Source organism: Mobula birostris, chromosome 5, assembly GCF_030028105.1.
Source record: "Mobula birostris isolate sMobBir1 chromosome 5, sMobBir1.hap1, whole genome shotgun sequence".
NCBI classification, from domain to species: domain Eukaryota; kingdom Metazoa; phylum Chordata; class Chondrichthyes; order Myliobatiformes; family Myliobatidae; genus Mobula; species Mobula birostris.
Window position 1 is genome coordinate 2,955,157 of NC_092374.1, and position 22,056 is coordinate 2,977,212.

Here is a 22,056-nt window from a genome sequence, read left to right on the forward strand (position 1 = left end):
AGGCACATGAATGTCGATGTGTGCATTGTGGGCTGCAGCGTCTGTCCCTGTTCTGCACTGTTCTGTGTACATTAATGAACACAGATGTGATTAGTGAATTTGCAGCCGACACTTGGTTTGCATTGATGGTGATGTCGAAAGTAAGGATAGTCAGAGGTGACAGACGATGTTGATCAAATTGGACACAGCAATGGAATTTCATCCTGAGTTGATTCACTGGGTGAAGGAAAAGTAAATTCACATGATAGTTGTGTGCAACACACCAAAAATGCTGGGGGATCTCAGCAAGTCAGGTAGCATCTATGGAGAAGAATAAACAGTCGACGATGAATGGTGGGTCCCCAGTTAGACTGGGAATCATAGGGACTTCAGTGTACAGGTTGTAGGATCCCTGGTACTGAGGGGACAGGTAGATATGGGATACTGCATTCATTATCTAGTCATGGAATATTTCTGGACAAGCAAGTGAGGAAACAATTTTATAAAACATTGATTTGACCATTGTCTGCAATTCTGATCACTACACCATATATAGGAAAGGTGTGATTGTACTGGAGAGGGTGAAGAAGAGAGAGGTTCTTTCTCTCCTTCCCCCTCACATCCATCCCAAACCTCTGCTCATATCAACCCTCTCCTCACTCTCCCTCCAGATTTGTTTCCTCTCTCTTTCTGCCTGTCTGCTTGTTCTCCCCCTCTCTCCCTCGCACCTTTGTCACCATCAACATTTCCACTGCCCACCACCGCTTGCTTCCAGACTCCTTCTTTAAGGTTCAAGGCGTTTGTGTTTATTTCCATGAGATGATACTCACACGTCGCCCTAGTCTGTTCTTCCGGCCCGATCTCTGTGAACAAAGGGGAAAGTGAAGATTATCAGGAGGGGACTGACCCAAATGATGACATCAGAACCAGGAGGAATGATGAAGCCCCTTTAGACAGAGAGAGTTGATAAATACAGAAACAGAGAGGCTGTCGATACTCCTGAAGGAACAAAATGGCCAAAGAGAGGGCATATAATATAACAAGAATTAGAGGGAAGTCAGAGAATTGGGAAGCTGTTAAAAACCAATAGAAGGCAACTAAAAAAGTTATTAAGAAGCTAAAGATAGAATGCAAAAGTAAGCTAGCCAATAGTATCAGAGGATACAAAAAAGATTCTTCAGATACACAAAGTGTAAAAGACAGGTGAGAGTGGATATTGTCTTCCACAATACAGGAACCCTCCTGAGGCTCTGGAAGTTCCTGTATTGTGGAAGAAGTCCTGCCTTGTTCCTGTGCCGAAGACACCGCGCCCCAGCGGCCTCAATGACTACAGACCGGTAGCATTGACCTCCCACATCATGAAGACCCTGGAGAGACTTGTTCTGGAGCTGCTCCGGCCTATGGTCAGGCCACACTTAGATCCCCTCCAGTTCACCTACCAGCCCCGACTAGGAGTCGAAGATGCCATCGTCTTCCTGCTGAACCGTGTCTACGCCCACCTGGACAAGCCAGCGAGCACTGTGAAGGTCACGTTTTTTGACTTCTCCAGTGTGTTCAACACCATCCGCCCTACTCTGCTGGGGGAGAAGCTGACAGCGATGCAGATGGATGCTTCCCTGGTGTCATGGATCCTTGATTACCTGACTGGCAGACCACAGTACGTGTGCTTGCAACACTGTGTGTCTGACAGAGTGATCAGCAGCACTGGGGCTCCACAGGGGACTGTCTTGTCTCCCTTTCTCTTCACCATTTACACCTCGGACTTCAACTACTGCACAGAGTCTCGTCATCCTCAGAAGTTTTCGGATGACTCTGCCATAGTTGGATGCATTAGCAAGGGAGATGAGGCTGAGTGCAGGGCTACGGTAGGAAACTTTGTCACATGGTGTGAGCAGAATTATCTGCAGCTTAATGTGAAAAAGACTAAGGAGCTGGTGGTAGACCTGAGGAGAGCTAAGGTACCGGTGACCCCTGTTTCCATCCAGGGGGTCAGTGTGGACATGGTGGAGGATTACAAATACCTCGGGATACGAATTGACAATAAACTGGACTGGTCAAAGAACACTGAGGCTGTCTACAAGAAGGGTCAGAGCCGTCTCTATTTCCTGAGGAGACTGAGGTCCTTTAACATCTGCCGGACAATGCTGAGGATGTTCTACGAGTCTGTGGTGGTCAGTGCTATCACGTTTGCTGTTGTGTGCTGGGGTAGCAGGCTGAGGGTGGCAGACACCAACAGAATCAACGAACTCATTCATAAGGCCAGTGATGTTGTGGGGATGGAACTGGACTCTCTCATGGTGATGTCTGAAAAGAGGATGCTGTCTAAGTTGCATGCCATCTTGGTCAATGTCTCCCATTCACTACATAATGTACTGGGTGGGCACAGGAGTACATTCAGCCAAAGACTCATCCCACCGAGATGCAGCACTGAACATCATAGGAAGTTATTCCTGCCTGTGGCCATCAAACTTTACAACTCCTCCCTTGGAGGGTCAGACATCCTGAGCCAATAGGCTAGTCCTGGACTTTAAAACCAATTTCGCCCGGGATTAATAAAGTATGACTATGACTATATTGGACCACTGGAAAACAATATTGGGAGAGGGAATGGGGTACAAGGAAAGGGGGAACGAACTGAACAAGTATTTTGCCTCAGTCTTCACTGTGGAAGACACTAACAGTATGACGGAAGTTCTGGGTGTTGGAGGTTATGAAGTGTGTGAAGTTACCATTACTAGAGAGTAGGTTCTTAGGAAACTGAAATATAGAAAGGTGGATAAGTCACCTGGACCAGACGGTGTACACCTCAGCATTCTGAAAGAGGTTGCTGAAGGGATCATGGAGGCATTAGTGATGATCTTTCAAGAATCACTAGATTCTAGAATGGTTCCAAGGACTGCAAAATTGCAAATGTCACTCCACTCTTCAAGAAGGGAGAGAAGCAGAAGGAAAGAAACTATAAGCCAGTTCATCTGACTTCACTGGTTGGGAAGATGTTGGAGTCAATTATTCAGGATGAGGTCTTAGGGTACTTGGAGGCCCATGATAAAATAGGCCATAGTCAGCATGGATTTCTCAAGGGAAAATCTTGCCTGACAAATTTGTTGGAATTATTTAAAGAAGTAACCCTTAATTCCCCTACTATATAAAAATCTATCTAACTGTATAAATCTATCTAACTGCTCATATCCATCCCACTCTCTGCACCTCCCCTCTCTACATTTCCCCTCCATCCATTCCCAACCCTCTCCTCACTCTACCTCCAGATTTGTTTCCTCTCTCTCTCTCTCTCTGTCTGTCTGCTTGTCCCCCAGTCTCTCCCTCACCCTTTTGCCACCATCAACATTTCCACTGCCCACCACCACTTGCTTCCAGACTCCTTCCTTAAGGATCAAGGCGTTTGCTTTTATTTTCATGAGATAATACTCACATGTCGCTTTCGTCTGTTCTTCCGGCCCAATCCCTGTGAACAAAGGGGAAGTGAAGGTTATCAGGAGGGAACTGACCCGAACGATGACAGCAGGACCAGGAGGGACGATGAAGCCCCTTTAGAAATGAGCAGAGATGATAAACTGCAGAAACAGTGGGTGACAACCACTCCTGAGGGAATAACACAACAGTCACCTACCCTCTAGGTAATGAGGAATAGGAGGCCACTCAGCCCACCTTGTCTGATCCAGGTCAACAGTAGAGCTCTTTGAAAGAGCAGGGATCAGTACATGGAACTCAAATATTGTAGCCATGATGGAGACTTGCTTCGGAAAGGATCAGGACTGGATGCTTGGTGTCTGGGTTTTCCATCAAATTTTAATCGTGTTGGTGAGCAGAGTGACCATGTGTTGCAAGTCCATAGCTTCCTGAAAGAGCATATACACCCCATCCCTGGCACAGTTCCTGGAATTCTGCAGTGTTGAAAAACTCCTGAGAGGCAGCTTCCTGATTAAAAAGTTGATTGTTCACTCTTTGCAGAGGGGAACTGCATTCTCAGTGTTTGCACAGTGATGAACAGAGTCGGCAGCTGACATGTGGTTTGCATTGGTGGTGTTAGAAACATAGAAAACCTACAGCACAATACAGGCCCTTTGGCCCAAGATGCTGTGCCGAACATGTCCTTACCTTAGAAATTACTAGGCCTACCCATAGCCCTCTATTTTTCTAAGCTCCATGTACCCATCCAGGCGTCTCTTAAAAGACCCTAACATTTCTACCTCCACCACCACACCGGCAGCCCATTCCATGCACTCACCATTCTCTGCGTAAACAACTTACCCCTGACATCTCCTCTCTACCTTCTTTCAAGCACCTTAAAACTGTGTCCTCTTGTGTTAGCTATTTCAACCCTGGGAAAAAGCCTCTGACTATCCACATGATCAACGCCTCTCATTATCTTATACACCTCTATCAGGTCACCTCTCATCCTCCATCACTCCAAGGAGAAAAGGCCAAGTTCACTCAACCTATTCTCATAAGGCATACTCCCCAATCCAGGCAACATCCTTGTAAATCTCCTCCGCACCCTTTCTATGGTTTCCACATCCTTCCTGTAGTGAGTCAACCAGAACTGAGCACAGTACTCCAAGTGGGGTCTGACCGGGGTCCTATATAGCTGCAACATTACCTCTTGGCTCTTTAACTCAGTCCAGCAATTGATAAAAGCCAATGCACTGTTTGCCTTCTTAACCACAGAGTCAACCTGCATAGCAGCTTTGAGTGTTCTCTGGACTCAGACCCCAAGATCCCTCTGATCCTCCATACTGCCAAGAGTCTTGCCATTAATGCTATATTCTGCCATCATATATGACCTACCAAAATGAATCGCCTCACGTTTTTCTGGGTTGAACTCCATCTGCCACTTCTCAACCCAGTTTTGCATCCTATCAGTTACCCACTGTAACCTCTGACAGCCCTCCACACTATCCACAACACCCCCAACCTTAGTGTCATCAGTAAATTTACTAACCCATCCCTCCAATTCCTCATTCAGGTCATTTCTTAAAATCACAAAGAGTAGGGGTCCCAGAACTGAGGCACACCACTGCTCACCAACCTCCATGCAGAATATCAACACTCACAACACGCTGGAGAAACTCAGCAGGTCGGGCAGCATCCGTGGAAACAATCAGTCAACATTTCGGGCCGGAACCCTTCGTCAGGACTGTGCAGACTCCATGCAGAATATGACCAGTCTACAACCACTTTCTGCCTTCTGCGGGCAAGCTAGTTCTGGATCCATAAAGCAAGGTCCCCTTGGATCCTATGGCTCCTTACTTTCTCAATAAGCCTTGCATGGGGTTGTTGAAAGTAAGGAGGATAGTCAAAGGTGATAAATTTATTGATCAAATTGGATACAGCCCTGGAATGTAAAGCTGCTTGACACTGGGAGGAGGAAGGGTTGTAAATATAGCATGAACTGTTGGGCTGCTATGGAGCCCTGAGAAACAGGGAGACCTCAGCATTCAAGTTGCAGGGTCCCAGGAATTGAGGGAACAATTTTATAAACCATTGGTTTGGCCATTGTGTTTAGTTCTGATCACTACACCGTATTTGAAAAGGGAGTGCTTGCACTGGAGAGGGCACAGAAGAGACTCGACAGGAAGCTGTCTGGGATGCAACCTTTCAGTTATGAGGAGACTTGAGAGGCTCGGTCTGATTTTCCTGGAGAGGACGAGGCTGAGGGAGTAACTGACCATGGTGTACTGAAGTATGAGAGGAACAGATAAGGTAGATAGAGGAACACACACAAAATGCTGTAGAAACTCTGTAGACCAGGCAGCATCTAAAGAAAAATGTATAGTCAACATATCGTACTGCGAAACTTCAGCAGGACTGCAGAAAAAAACGATGAGGACTAGATTTAAAAGGTGGGGAGAGGGGAAGGAGGAGCACAAGGTGACAGGTGAATCTGGGAGGGGGAGGGTGATGTAAAGAGCTGGGAAGTTGATTGGTGAAAGAGATACAGGGTGGAGAAATGGGAATCTAATAGCAGAGGATATGGAAGAAAGAAAAGTGGGGAGGAGCACCAGAGGGAGGTGATGGGCAGGAAAGGAGATAAGGTGAGAGAGGGAAAGGGGCATGGGGAATGGTGAGGGGGGCATTACCGGAAGTTTGAGAAATAGATTTTCATGCCATCAGGTTGCAGGCTGCACAGAAGGAATATAAGGTGTTGTTCCTCCAGCCTGAGTGTGGCCTCATCACAATAGTAGAAGAGGCCATGGATTGACAGACGGGAATGGGAATGGGAAGTGGAATTAAAATGGGTGGCCACTGGACAATCCTTCTTCAGGCAGACAGAGCGTAGGTGCTCGGCAGAGCGTTCTCCCAATCTACATTGTGACTCACTGATATACAGGAGGCCACATCGGGATCACCAAACACAGTAAATGACCCCAATAGACTCACGGATGTAGTGTTGTCTCACCCGGAAGGGCGAATAGACAAAGGAATCTCGTAGGGAGCAACCCCTGGGAAAGCAGAAAGTGGTGGGGGGGGTGGAAAATGTGCTTGGTGGTGGGATCTTATTGGAGATGGCAGACGCTCTGGAGAATTATGTGCTGGGCCTGGAGGCTGGTGAGGTGGTAGGTGAGGACAAGAGGAACCCTATCCTTGGTAGGGTGGCGAGAGGATGGGGTGAGAGCAGACGTGCATGAAATGGAAGAGATGCACTTGAAGAGAATGTTGAGATGAAGGAAGGGAAGCCCCTTTCTTTGAAAAAGGAGGATATCTCCTTCTTTCAAGAACAAAAAGCCTCACCCTGAGAAGAGATGCTGCGGTCCCGGGGGAATTGAGAGAAGAGAAAGGCGTTTTTACAAGTAATAGGGTGAGAAGAGGTAAAGTCCAGGTAGCTGTGAGAGCCCATGGGTTTATAATACACATCAGTAGATAAACTGTCTCCAGAGATAGAGACAGTAAGATCGAGAAAAGGGAGGGAGGTGTCAGAAATGGACTAGGTAAATTTGAGGGCTGGATAGAAGTTGGAGGCAAAGTTGATGAAGTCAACGAGCTCAGCATGGGTGCAGGAAGCAGCACCAATGCAGTCATCAATGTAGCGTAGGAAAAGTGGGGGGTGGTCACCAGTGTAGGCTTGGAACATGGACTGTTCCATGTAGCCGACAAAAAGGCAGGCATAACCTCATCTTTTTTTCTCCAGTCCTGCTGAAGGGTTTCGACCTGAAATATCAACTGTATTTTTTTCTATTGATGCTGCCTGGCCTGCTGAGTTCCTCCATCATTTTGTGTGACTTTCCTCTGTTAGATCATCTCACCCCTCCCCCCACCTCCGACAGTATCCAAAGTGTTGTACCTGTTGTTGAGGGGGATGGCTACAGGGGTACTCTGCACTGGCTCCTTAACCCCTTTCCCCTTCCTGACTGTCACCCAGATTCCTGTGTCCTGCACCTTGGGTATAACTACCTCTCTATATGTCCCAACTATCACCTCCTCGGCCTCCCGAATGATCCCTGGAGTTCATCCAGTTCCAGCTCCAACTCCGTAACGTTGTTTGTTAGAAGCTGCAACTGGATGCACTTCTCGCAGTTGTCGTTTTCAGGAACACTGAAGGTCTCAGAGTTCTCAGAGCAGCAATGGCTGGAATTTGTGGAAGCAATTCAGAAGGAACGGGACATATACATGCCAAAGAGGAAGAAGTATTCTCAAGGAAAGATGACACAACCGTGGCTAACAAGACTGCTGGAGAGCTTGAAATGGGGTCAACGAAATAGCAGATAAACTGAATAAGTATTTTGCATCAGTCTTCACTGTGGAAGACACTAGCAGTATGGTGGAAATTCCAGGTGTCAGAGTTCATGAAGTGTGTGAAGTTACCATAGCTAGAGAGAAGTTTCTTGGGAAACTGAAAGGTCTGAAGGTAGATAAGTCGCCTGGACCAGATGGTCTACATCCTAGAATTCTGAATGAGGTGGCTGAAGAGATTGTGGACATATTAGTAATAAGCTTTCAAGAAGCACTAGATTCTGGAATGGTTCCAGAAGACTGGAAAATTGTGAATATCACTCCACTCTTCAAAAAGGAAGTGAGGCAGAAGAAAGGAAACTATAGGCCAGTTAGTCTGACCTCAGTGGTTGGGAAGATGTTGGAGTCTATTATAAAGGATGAGGTCTCAGGGTACTTGGAAGCTCACGATAAAATAGACAGTAGTCAGTATGGTTTCCTCAAGGGAAAATCTTGCCTGACAAATCTGTTGTAATTCTTTGAAGAAATAACAAGCAAGAGAGACAAAGGAGATTTGGTTGATGTTGTCTGTTTGGGTTTTCACAAGGCCTTCCATTTCTCTATTGCTCTCACCAGTCTCATTCCCTCTGTCATTCTTTCTGCATTTTCACTATCCACATCTCTCTCTCTTTCTCCTTCACCTTCTTGCTTTTCTTTATCTCCCTCACACTCTTCAACAATTTATTGTTCTTTGCCTTGTTGCCTCCTACTTTCTTTCTTTTCCTCCTCCCACCCACACTTCTGTCCTCACTCTGCTTCCTGATTTCTGTTTCTTCTCTCTCTGTCCACTTGTTCCCATCCTCTCCCCCTCCGCTATGTCTTGTCACCATTATCATTACCACTGCCCACCCCTGCTTGGTTCCAGACTCTGTCCTCATGTGTCGGGGCATTTGCATTTGTTTCCAGGAGATGATACTCACACGTCTCCTGTGTTTGTTCCTCCAGCCTCTTCTCTGTGAACAAAGAGTAAAGTGAAGGTTACCAGGAGTGGACTGACCCAAGTGATGACTGCAGGACCAGGGGGGATTTAGAAACGAGGGGAGATGATAAATACAGAAACAGAGAGGGTACCAACCACTCCTGGGGGAACAAACCCCACACTCACCCACCATATAGATAATGAGGAATAGCTGATTTATTCAGCCTATCGGGCCTGCTACGGCTCGAAGGTGGAGCTCCCTGTTTCATTGTACTCCCTTCTTTCCAGTTCTTCATGCTTTCCCAGTCCACGATCACTCCAGTTCCCTTTCCACATTCCCGTGAACTGTACCTTATCTCCATCCAGGCAGAAATCCCAGACCTTAGCAGCTCTCTACTCGGAGGGTTTAGACTAATTTGACAGTGGGATGGGAACCGGAGAAGCAGGTCAGGAAGCAGAGGGATTGTGAGGCAGGCAGATATCAGGACAGACAGGAAGATGATGACGCGTTCAGACGCAACCACCTCTCTGGGGCTAACCAAAGGTGTCTTTGTCTTTTTTACACATCTATTTGATGATTGTAAAACAATGCTGGACATTAGAACTTCAGTTACTCCAGGTTAACCCCATCAGTGAGTTGCTTGTTGATGGAGGAGCTGGATTTGGCACGCACTGCGTTGCTGCCTGCTATAGACTGGCAATGGAGTCGGTGCACAGAGGCAGTGTGCTGTTCAGCAGCAAGAGAATATCTCAAGTGTTTTTCTTGCAATCGCAAGACTATGCTGGACATTGGTAATGTAAAATAGTGTAAGTCTGGTTTACTGGTTTATTGGCGAGACTGACAGTGGGAGAGCTGTGTGGCCTTGGTTGTAGAAAGGACGAGGCCCTCATGCCACGCATTTGCCTGTTGTAGCAGTGCAGGAGGAGAGACGTCAGAGGCCATGTGGCACAGCGACCATGTCGGATTGGGGACTGGCCCCTGCCATCAGTGCTGCCCTCCAGTGTTCACTCAGCGGGAGACAAGCTGGATTGCCAGAGTTCGTCTGAGGACTGCTGAGAACTGCTTGTTCTTGCTGGAAATACCCATGCACCATCAATTTACAGCACATGTCACTCAGGAACCAGCTATATATATATTTTTTGTGTGACTGTATGTTTATCACTGTCTTGGATATGCTGTATGTGCCTTGTGCTGTTTATGACTATTGGTACTGTGTTTTGAACCTTGGTCCTGGAGTAATGCTCTTTTGTCTGGCTGTATTCATAGAAATTCATGTCTGGTTGATCAATAACTAAGCTTGAAATTGAACTTGAAGATGCAAACAGCAGGTTGCAATGGGTAGGAATTTTATGGATGACACAACATTCACCTACCCTCTGGATAATAAATAACAGGATGCCAGTCTGCCCATCTGACCTGTTCCAGCTCAATAGTGGAGCTCCTTGTTGCATCCCACTTTCCTCTTCCCACAGTCCTGTAATGCTTTCCCAGTTCAGGGTCACTCCAGTTCCCTTTCAACGTTCCTGAGAATTGTTCAGGCAGCAATTCCAGACCACAGCATCTCTCTACCCAGTGGGGTTTAAATTGGTTTGGCAGTAGTACAGGAATCAGAGCACTGGCTCAGGAAATGGAGGGATTGTGAGGCAGGATGGACAGGAGCAAGGTAATAGACAAGATGTGAACAACAGTTCGCAATAAGTTTATCTTAATACTCGGAGTTTATGGATGAGGGGGATGAAAAAGGTTGGGTTGATTAAATTAGATTTGTCACATGTACTGTACATTGAAACACACTGTGAAATGTATCATTCACATCAACGAACACGATCTGAAGATGTGCTGGGACAGCACACAAATACTGCCCTATTCCCGGCCTGGCATACAGTAGCATGCTCACAACTTATCAAACTTGCTCCGCACATGTTTGGAATAGAGGACGGAACTGAGGCACCCGGAGGAGACATGCATGGTCATGGGAAGAATGTACAAAAACCTTTACAGATAGCAACAAGAAGATTAGTACATGGAACTATGAGGTTGTGCCATTTCAGAGACTTGGGTGAGAGAGAAACTGGACTGTAGGATTAATGTTACACTATTTCAATGCTTCAGAAAAGATGGCGTGGGAGGTAAAAGGGGGTGGGAGAATAGTACTATTAATCAGGAATAACATCAGAGCTGTTCTCAGTTGGACAGAATGGAGGCTCAGTGTGTATATGGGTAAAACACAAAGACAGGAAGGCGCAAACACTTTGATGAGATTATACCTCAGTCACTCCAATAGCCACAGGAACAGGAAAAGGTGTAAAAACAAGAGGGTTGTTGTAATGGGCGACTTCAGCTTCCGTTAACAGACTGGGATCTCCTTGCTGCAAGAGGTTTAGATGGGACAGAATTTGTGAGGAATATCTGGGGGGGGGGGGTTCTTAAATCAATATATAGATATTCCAACAAATTGAGGGATCATGCCATAAGTTCATCAGACATAGGAGCAGAATTAGGCCATTCAGCCCATTGAGTCTGCTCCGCCATTCCATCTTGGTTGATCCCGGATCCCACTCAATCCCACACAACTGTCTTCTCACCATATCCTTTGATGTCCTGACCAATCAGGAAAAGATCAACTTTTGCCTTAAATACACGCATGGACTTGGCCCCCACCCCACTCTGTGACAGAGCATTCCACAGATTTTCTATGTTTCTATAAGCTAATATTGCAGGGGGACGGGAACCAGAATGACACAGCTGAGGATGAGCCAGCAGGTTTACAAGTAGATGATGGGTGTAAAATGAATGTAAGGAAGGACAAGTCAATGATTAGGCACAAATACAGGCAGAGCAAAGAGTTAAATTGTACCACAGAGGCAAAATTCAAAAAGATGAAGAATGCAGGACTGAAGGTGCTGTACTTAAATGCATGTAGCTTTCAGCGGGTGAACTCGTGGCGCAATGAGAGATTGGTCAGGGTGTTTTGGGCATCACTGAGTCGTGACTGAAAGAAGGCCATAGTTGGAAGCTTAATAGCTAGGACGTACTTTGTACATAAAGGATACACTTTGTACATAAAGGACAGGCAGGAAGGCATAGGCAGTGGTGTGACTCTGTTGGTAAGGGATGGAATTACATCTTTAGAAAGAGGTGATATAGGGTCAGTTGATGTTGAATCTTTCTGGGTGGAGTTAAAAAACTGCAAGGGTAAAATAAAACATTGTGGGAATCATATATAGCCCTCCAAGAAGTAGACAAGATGTGGGGTTGAGATTGCAAGGGGAGCTGGAAATAGCATGTAATAAGGGTAATTACACAATTGTAATGGGGACTTCAATATGCAAGGCAAGGAGTTTGACAAACTCAGGTTGATGTTGGATCGCAAGAGAAGGAATTTGATGAATGCCTGTGAGGCGGCTTTTTAGAGGAGCTAATACTTGAGCCTACTCGGGGAAAGGCTATCTTAGATTGGGTGTTGTGTAACCATATAACCATGTAACAATTACAGCACGGAAACAGGCTATCTCAGGCCTTCTAGTCCATGCCGAATGCTTACTCTCACCTAGTCCCACTGACCTGCACTCAGCCCATAACCCTTCATTCCTTTCCTGTCCATATAGCTGTCCAACTTAACTTTAAATGACAATATTGAACCTGCCTCAACCACTTCTGCTGGAAACTCGTTCCACACAGCTACCACTCTCTGAGTAAAGAAGTTCCCCCTCATGTTACCCCTAAACTTTTGCCCTTTAACTCTCAACTCATGTCCTCTTGTTTGAATCTCCCCGACTCTCAATGTAAAAAGCCTATCGTCGTCAACCCTATCTATCCCCCTCATAATTTTAAATATCTCTATCAAGTCCCCCCTCAACCTTCTATGGTCCAAAGAATAGAGACCTAACTTGTTCAACCTTTCTCTGTAACTTAGGAGATACCAAAAGCTTTCTTCACCACCCTATCCACATGAGATTCCACCTTCAGGGAACTATGCACCATTATTCCTAGATCCCTCTATTCTACTGCATTCTTCAATGCCCTACCATTTAGCATGTATGTCCTATTTTGATTAGTCCTACCAAAACGTAGCACATCACACTTATCAGCATTAAACTCCATCTGCCATCTTTCAGCCCACTCTTCTAACTGGCCTAAATCTCTCTGCAAGCTTTGAAAACCTACTTCATTATCCACAATGCCACCTATCTTGTATTCATCTGCATACTTACTAATCCAATTTACCACCCCATCATCCAGATCATTAATATATATGATAAACAACATTGGACCCAGTACAGATCCCTGAGGCACCGGCCACTATTCACCGGCCTCCAATCTGACAAACAGTTATCCGCCACTGCTCTCTGGCATCTCCCATCCAGCCACCATTGAATCCATTTTACTACTTCAATATTAATACCTAATGATTGAACCTTCCTAACTAACCTTCCGTGTGGAACCTTGCCAAAGGCCTTACTGAAGTCCATATAGGCAACATCCACTGCTTTACCCTCGTGGATAATATACTTTTTCCTAGTACCTCTTCAAAAAATTCAATAAGATTTGTCAAACATGACCTTCCACACATAAATCCATGTTGACAGTTCCTAATCAGACCCTGTCTATCCAGATAATTATATATACTATCTCTAAGAATACTTTCCATGAATTTACCTACCACTGACATCAAACTTACAGGCCAATAATTGTTAGGTTTACTCTTAAAACCCTTTTTAAACAATGGAACAACATGAGCAATACGCCAATCATCTGGCACCATCTCCGTTTCTAATGACATTTGAAATATTTCTGTCAGAGCCTCTGCTGTTTCTACACTAAATTCCCTCAAGGTCCCAGGGAATAGCCTGTCAGGACCCGGAGACTTATCCACTTTTATATTCCTTAAAAGCACCAGTACTTCCGCTTCTTTAATCATCATAGTTTCCATAATTTCCCTACTTGTTTCCCTTATTACACAATTCAATATTCTTCTCCTTAGTGAATACCGAAGTAAAGAAATTGTTTAAAATCTCCCCCATCTCTTTTGGCTCCACACATAGCTGTCCACTCTGATTCTCTAAGGGACCAATTTTATCCCTCACTATCCTTTTGCTCTTAATATAACTGTAGAAACCCTTTTGGATTTATTTTCACCTTACTTGCCAAAGCAACCTCATATCTTCTTTTAGCTTTTCTAATTTCTTTCTTAAAATTCTTTTGACATTCTTTATATTCCTCAAGCACCTCATTTACACCATGCTGCCTATATTTATTGTAGATATCTCTCTTTTTCTTAACCAAGTTTCCAATATCCCTTGAAAACCATGGCCTTTTCAAACTTTTAACCTTTCCTTTCAACCTAACAGGAACATAAAGATCCTGTACCCTCAAAATTTCACCTTTAAATGACCTCCATTTCTCTATTACACCCTTCCATAAAACAAATTGTCCCAATCCACTCCTTATAAATCCTTTCGCACCTCCTCAAAGTTAGCCTTTCTCCAATCAAAAATCTCAACCCTGGGTCTAGACCTATCCTTCTCCACAATTATATTGAAACTAATGGCATTGTGATCATTGGACCCGAAGTGCTCCCCAACACAAACCTCCGTCACCTGACCTATCTCATTACCGAACAGGAGATCCAACACTGCCCCTTCTCTAGTTGGTACCTCAATGTATTGCTGCAAAAAACTATCCTGCATACATTTTACAAACTCCAAACCATCCAGCCCTTTTACCTACATAACCTAGATTTTATTAGGGAGATTTACATAAAGGAACCCTTAGGAGGCAGTGATCATAATATGATTGAATTGATACTGCAACTTGAGAGGGAGAAGCTTAACTCACATGTATCAGTATCGCAATGGAATAAAGGGAATTACAGAGGCATGAGAGAGGAGCATGTCATCAGAAAATTTACTAACCCATCCCTCCACTTCCTCATCCAGGTCACTTATAAAAATCACGAACAGATCCCAAATGACCTAATTCTGCTCATCTGTCTTATGGTCTATGATCTCCAAAGGATACAGTGGAATATGGATCAGTTTCAGATATGGTCAGTACAGACACGCTGGGCTGGTGATTCTCAGCTCTGTACTCAATGCACATAACCCTGTCTATCTCCTCCCACCTCCACGCCTTTCTCTCAATGTTCCTCACACATTCCCAGGAACTATAATTTTCTAGCTTGTTTCTTCACTGCACTGTTCTACCTATGTTCTATGAAATATCTTCTGCACCTTCACATTGTGTCCTTGGTACAGCCTTCATCCTGCTGCTCTCTATCTATTCAATTTCCCTTTAAACTGCTCTGCTCCAGGGATCAACACGACTTTACCGGGCTCTTCCCAAGAAGCATCTCATTTCCGGCGCCATTCCCGGAAATCCGCAGTGTGGAAAAAAACTTCTGAGAGCTAGTCTCCCAATGAATAAGTTCATTGTTCATTCAGCCTAGCAGTTGCACTTGTACTCTCAGCCTTTGTACAAGAATGAATGGGATATGAATGGATCAGCAAATTTGCTGATGATACAAAGATTGGAGATGTAGTAGACAGTGAGGAAGGTTTTCAGAGCCTGCAGGGGGACTTGGACCAGCTGGAAAAATGGGCTGAAAAATGGCAGATGGAGTTTAATACAGACAAGTGTGAGGTATTGCACGTTGGAAGGACAAACCAAGGTAGAACATACAGGGTTAATGGTAGGGCACTGAGGAGTGCAGTGGAACAGAGGGATCTGGGAATACAGATACAAAATTCCCTAAAAGTGGCGTCACAGGTAGATAGGGTCGTAAAGAGAACTTTTGGTACATTGGCCTTTATTAATCAAAGTATTGAGTATAAGAGCTGGAATGTTATGATGAGGTTGTATAAGGCATTGGTGAGGCCGAATCTGGAGTATTGTGTTCAGTTTTGGTCACCAAATTAGAGGAAGCATATAAATAAGGTTGAAAGAGTGCAGAGAAGGTTTACAAGGATGTTGCCGGGACTTGAGAAACTGAGATACAGAGAAAGGTTGAATAGGTTAGGACTTTATTCCCTGGAGCGTAGAAGAATGAGGGGAGATTTGATAGAGGTATATAAAATTATGATGGGTATAGATAGAGTGAATGCAAGCAGGCTTTTTCCACTGAGGCAAGGGGAGAAAAAAACCAGAGGACATGGGTTAAGGGTGAAGGGGGAAAAGTTTAAAGGGAACATTAGGTGGGGCTTCTTCACACAGAGAGTAGTGGGAGTATGGAATGAGCTGCCAGACGAGGTGGTAAATATGGGTTCTTTTTTAACATTTAAGAATAAATTGGACAGATACATGGATGGGAGGTGTATGGAATGATATGGTCCATGTGCAGGTCAGTGGGACTAGGCAGAAAATGGTTCGGCACAGCCAAGAAGGGCCAAAAGGCCTGTTTCTGTGCTGTAGTTTTTCTATGGTTTCTATGGAGCTGTGACTACTGAGATTGCAGCTGACACTTCGTTTACATGTTGAAAGTGAAGAGGATAGTCAGGTGACAGAAATATATTGATTAAATTGGACACAGCAATGGAATTTAATGCTGATAACTGTGAGCTGGTTAACAGCAGGAGGAGAAAGATGAGATGTAAATACGTCATGAATGGTTGGGCTCCTACGGAAGTACCTCAGGGTACAAGTTATAGAATTCCTGGAGACGAGGGTACAGGTGTATATGGGATTTCTGCATTCATTATCTGGGCATGGACTATTTGAAGGCAGAGAAGTGAGAGAACAACACACTGGTTTGACAATTGTGTGAAGTTCTAATCACTACACCAGATTAAAAAGGATGTGATTGCACTGCAGAGGGTGCAGAAGAGACTCGCCAGAAAAGTGTCTGGGATGGAATGTTTCAGTTATGATGAAACAATGGAGAGGCTTGGTCAGTTTTCCCTGGAACAGTGGAGACTGAGGGAGCAACTGATTGAGGTTTACTGAAGTATAGAGGGAGCATTGCTGAGGCTTGCTGCTGAAGAAAAGCGCACTCGTCAGGAAAACAGCACCAAGACAACACTGGAGGACAGTGCCTCCAAGTGCAGTCACTACAGCGGAGACTGTCACTCCTGTGTGGGACTCGACAGCCACTACAGACGCTGCTCTAACGCAAACTGAAGCAAGACTTTCCAGGCGCAGATCCATGGTCTCGCGAGACTAACGGATGCCACCACCACCAGAGGGAGCATTTCTAAGGCTAGATGGGGAAAGGCTGAGTACGAGGGAGGCCTGAGGAAGAACCTTTCCTACTGAAGGTGGCAAAAATCTGGAGCAAACTGGCTATGGAGTTGCTGGAGGCAGAGTCTTTCACAATGTAAGAAATATCTGGATGAGCAGCTGAATCACCAAAACCCAGTTATGGCCAACTGTTGGTACATGGGTTTGGTGGGGATGGGTGCTGGATGGTGGGATGGAGTTCTCTGCTCTAAACTCAGTGAACAAAGACTCTTCGTTGTGCTCACCAGTCTTATTTTCACTTTGCTACTCTGTCTGTTTATCTCTATCCATTTCCCTCTCTCTTTATCTCTCTCCTCCCCTCCCAGCCTTTCCTTCCATCTCCCTTAGGCTCTCTGTGTCATTCTCTCTCCCACCTCGTTCTTCCTCCCCCACCTCTCTTTCCTTATTCTGCCTCCTGATGTTTCCTCTCTTTTTCAGCCTGCTTGTTCCCACTCTCCCCCCACTCCCTTTTGGCTCATCACCACATCACCACCACGGCCTACCAGCACTTGGTTTCAGACTCTTTCCTCATGCATTGAGGAGTTTATATTTGTTTTCAGGAGATGATACTCACACCACGGCCTCGTCCTCCCCTCCTGAGTGATATCTGTGAACAAAGAGGAAAGTGAAGGTTACCAGGAGTGAACTAAACCAAGCGATGACAGCAGGACCAAGGGGGACTGATAAAGCTCCTTTAGAAATGAGGAGAGATGATAAACTACAGAAACAGAGGAAAGTGCCAACCACTGTTGGGAGAACAAGACCCACACTTATCCACCCTCTGGATGATGAATAATAAGAGTGCACTCTGCCCATCTGTTTTGTTCCAGTTTGATGGTGGAGCTCCCTGTATCGTCTCACTCCCTGTTCCCCACAATTCTCATGGATGCATTTGACTTTGAACTTGCAGCAACCCATCAGAGCAAGCATCTCCTGAAATTCCCCCTTTGTCACCCCTGTGCCCATACCTACCACGATGCCGAGCTCTTCTTCTACCACCTCTGTCTCTGTGCCTACTCCTTTGGCAAGGACTCTCCACCCTGAACTGATGACCCCCTCTCCCATCTTCAACCCTCCTCCTCTCCCTGGTCTTCTGCCTGCTGTGGATCTTTTCATTGCAACTGCCAACGGGACATCAACAATTTCGACTTCACCACCCTTCTGTCTAATTCCAACGTCACTCCTTCCAAACGAAATGCTCTCCACTTCTGCCGCACTAATCCTAACCTCACGATCAAAGCTCCAGATCAGGAGGGTGGTTTAGTAGTCTGGTGGGCTGAGCTCTACCATGCTGAGGCCCAGTGGTATCTGTCAGACACCTGCTCTTACTTTCCCCTCCAACAGGATCCCACTAAGGAGCACCAGGACATCGTCTCTTACACCATCACCGACCTTAATAGCTCTGGGGATCTCCCATCCACTGCCACTAACCTCACAGTTCCCACACCCTACATCTCCCATTTCTACCTCCTACCCAAGATCCACAAACCTGCCTGTCCAGGTAGACCCACTGTTTCAGCTTTTCAGCTTGTTCCTCCCCCATTGAACTCACATCTGCATACGTCGACTCCGTTTTATCCCCCTGGTTCAGTCCCTTCTTACCTACATCTGTGATACGTCACATGCTCTTGATATATTCGATTTCAAGTTCTCTGGCCCTGAGCATCTTATTTTCAAAATAGATGTCGTCAAATCAAGTCAAGTCAAGTCAAGTCACGTTTACTGTCATTTCGACCATAAGCTACTGGTACAGTACACAGTAAAAATGGAACAACATTCCTCCAGGACCCTGGTGCTACCTATACACTTCTGTTCCCCATCAGGAAAGCCTCAAAGCTCTCTGTTTCTTTCTGGGCACCAGACCCAAGCGGTTTCCCTCCACCACCACTCTCCTCGGACGAGTGGAATTTGTCCTCACTCTCAAACCTGGAATTATTTTTATGAACCTCCTTTGAACCCTCTCCAGTTTCAGCACATCTTTTCTAAGATAAGGGGCCCAGAATTGCTCACAATACTCCAAGTGAGGCCTTGCTAATGCTTTATAAAGTCTCAACATTAAATCCTTGCTTTTATATTCAAGTCTTTTTGAAATGAATGCTAACATCCCATTTGTCTTCCTCTCTACAGAATCAACCTGCAAGTAAACCTTTAGATCCTACACAAGCACTCCCAAGTCCCTTCGTGCATCAGTCTTTTGTATTTTCTCTTCATATAGAAACAAATTAACCCTTTCATTTCTTCTACCTAAGTGCATGACCATATATTTCCCGACACCACATTCCATCTGCCACTCCTTTGCGCTTTCTCCTAATCCTTCTGTAGCCTCTCTACTTCCTCAAAATTATCTACCCTTTGACCTATCTTCATATTGTCTGCAAAATTTGCACCAAAGCCATCAATTCCAAATTCTGAATCTTTAACGTACAACATAAAAAGAAGCAATCCCAGCACAGACCCCTGTAGAAGACCACTAGTCACCAGCAGCCAGAAACATCCCCCTAATAGCATGGCTCGTGGCTTGTTAAGCAGCCTCATGTGTGGCACTTTGTCAAAGGCCTTCTGAAAATCCAAATAGGGAACATCCACAATCTCTTCAGCCACCCCTTTCAGAACCCTGGGGTGTTCACCATCTGGTCCAGATGACTTATCTACCTTCAGACTTTTCAGTTTCCCAAGAACCTTCTCCATAGTAATGATAAATTCACGCACTTCATGACCCCCGACTCCTGGAACTTCTAGCATACAGCTGGTATCTTCTACAGTGAAGACTGATGCAAAATACTTATGCAGTTTGTCTGCCATTTCCTTGTCCCACATTACTATCTCTCCAGCATCATTTTCCAGAGGTCCAACATCCACTCTCGTCTGTCCTCTACACTTCATGTATCTGAAGAAACTTTTGGTATCCTCTTTAATATTACTGGCTAGCTTACTGTCGTATTCCATCTTTACCTTCTTAACGATTTTTTTGGTTGCCTTCAGTTGGTTTTTAAAAGCTTCCCAATCGTCTAACTTCCCACTAAGTTTTGCTCCATTATAGAAACATAGAAAACCCACAGCACAATACAGGCCCTTTGGCCCACAATGCTATGCCGAACATGGACTTACTTTAGAAATTGCTTGGGATTACTCATAGCCCTCTATTTTTCTAAGCTCCATGTACCTGCCCAGGAGTCTCTTAAAAGAACCTATTGCATCCGCCTCCACCACAGTCGCCGGCAGCCCATTCCATGCACTCACCACTCTCTGCGTAAAAAAACTTACCCCTGACATCTCCTCTGTACCTACTTCCAAGCACCTTAAAACTGTGCCCTCTCGTGTCAGCCATTTCAGCCCTGGGAAAAAGCCTCTGGCTATCCACACGATCAATGCCTCTTATCATCTGATACACCTCTATCAAGTCACCCCTCATCCTCCATTGCTCCAAGGAGAAGAGGCCAAGTTTACTCAACCCACTCTTGTAAGGCATTCTCCCCAATCCAGGTAACATCCCTGCAAATCTCCTCCACACACTTTCTATAATTTCCACATCCTCTCTTTGGCTTTTATGTTGGCTTTGACTTCTCTTGCTAGCCACAGTTGTGTCATCTTGCTTTTAGAATATTTCTTCCTCTTTGGGACGTATATATCCTGTGCCTTCAGCATTGCTTCCAGAAATTCCAGCCATTGCTGCTCTGCTGTCATCCCTGCCAGTGTTATTTTCCAATCAATTCTTGTCAGCTCCTCTCTCATGTCTCTGTAATTCCCCTTACTCCACTGTAATACTGATATATTTGACTTTAGTTTCTCCTCCTCAAAATCCAGGGTGAATTCGATCATATTATAATCAGTTTTCCCCTAACAAGTTATTTCAAGTGTTCTATTCATTGCACAACACCCAATCCCACAGTAGCTGATGCCCTCGAGGGCTCTACCACAAGCTGCTCTAAAAAGCCATCTTGAAGGCTTTCTTGAAACAGCTCCTCCTGGAATCCTGCTTCAACCTGATTTTCCCAATCAACCTGCATATTGACATCCCCCATGACTGTTGTAACACTGCCCTTTTGGCAAGCATTGTAATTTGTAGTCCACATCCTTACCACTGGTTGGGGGTCTGTATATAACTCCCATCAGGGGCTTTTTACCCTTGCAGTTCCTCAGCTCTATCCACAATGATTCAACACTTTCTGACCCTATGCCACCTCTTTCTAATGATCTGATTTTAATTTTTTAACAAAAAGATCAACGCCAGCCCCTCTGATTTCCTGCCTGTCCTTTAGAAGTAACTGTCCTTGGACATTAAGCTCCCAGCTTTCAACCTCTTTCACCAATGATTCAGTGATGCCTACAACATTGTATATGTCAATCTGTAACTGTGCTGCAAGTTCATCTACTTTATTCTGTACACTGCACGCATTCAAATATAACACTTTCAGTCCTATGTTCACCCTTTTGCTTCTGTCCACTTTTTATGTTGCATCTCAACCTGCTGAAGAGTATCCAAAGCATCTACATGAAGACCAGGAGGATGAGTAGAGTGAGGGTCAGAGTGATCTGGAACAAAGGGGGAAGTGTGCTTGGAGTTGGGGCAGGAAGGTGAGCTCCTCAATGAATGTTGTGCTTCTGTATTTATCAGTGAGAGGGACTTTGACAAATGTGAGGTCGATGTAGAACAGGCTGATATGCTGGCACATGTTGACATTAAGAAAGGGGATGTGCTAGAACTTTTGAAAAACATTAGGGAAGGTATATGCCTGGGCCTGATGGGATGTACCCCAGTTTACTGTGAGAAGCGAGGGAGACAGTGCTGTACACTTGGCCGTGGTCTTTTCATTGTCACTGTCCACAGGAGTAGTGCCAAAGGTTTTGAAGGTGATAAATGAAATTCTTTTCTTCAAGAAAGGTAACAGGGATAACCTTGAGAATGATAGACCAGCGGGTTTTATTTCAGTGGTGGGCAAGCTTTTGGAGAAGATTATTACACACAGGATTTGCAAGCATTTGGAGAAGTATAGTCTGATTAGGGATGGCCAACATGGCTTTGTGAGGGGCAGGTTGTGCCACACAAGCCTGATTAAATTCCTCGAGGAAGTGAGAAAACATATTGATGAAGTCAGAGTGGTTTACGTGGTGTATGTGGATTACAGCAAGGCATTTGACAAGGTTCCCAATGGTAGGCTCATTCAGGAAGTTAGGAGGCATGGGATCTGGGAAACCCGGCTATTTGGATTTGTCT

The 22,056-nt window shown here is 45.2% G+C and overlaps 1 protein-coding gene across 38 annotated transcripts in view; it reads right to left on the minus strand.

Moving 5' to 3' along the window:
• Window positions 1–22,056, minus strand: part of LOC140197167 (uncharacterized) — a 132,221-nt gene that overhangs the window by 55,777 nt on the left and 54,388 nt on the right. For 22 of the 38 annotated variants that reach the window (XM_072257041.1, XM_072257053.1, XM_072257074.1 and 19 more), the window contains exons 12-15: window positions 17,416–17,448; window positions 8,628–8,660; window positions 3,410–3,442; window positions 810–842 (exon numbers count right to left, since the gene is read on the minus strand). In XM_072257041.1, coding sequence (XP_072113142.1) covers window positions 810–842; window positions 3,410–3,442; window positions 8,628–8,660; window positions 17,416–17,448 — 132 coding nt within the window. The remainder of the gene's footprint in view (window positions 1–809; window positions 843–3,409; window positions 3,443–8,627; window positions 8,661–17,415; window positions 17,449–22,056) is intronic. The other 16 variants (XM_072257046.1, XM_072257052.1, XM_072257081.1 and 13 more) reach the window with 3 other exon arrangements.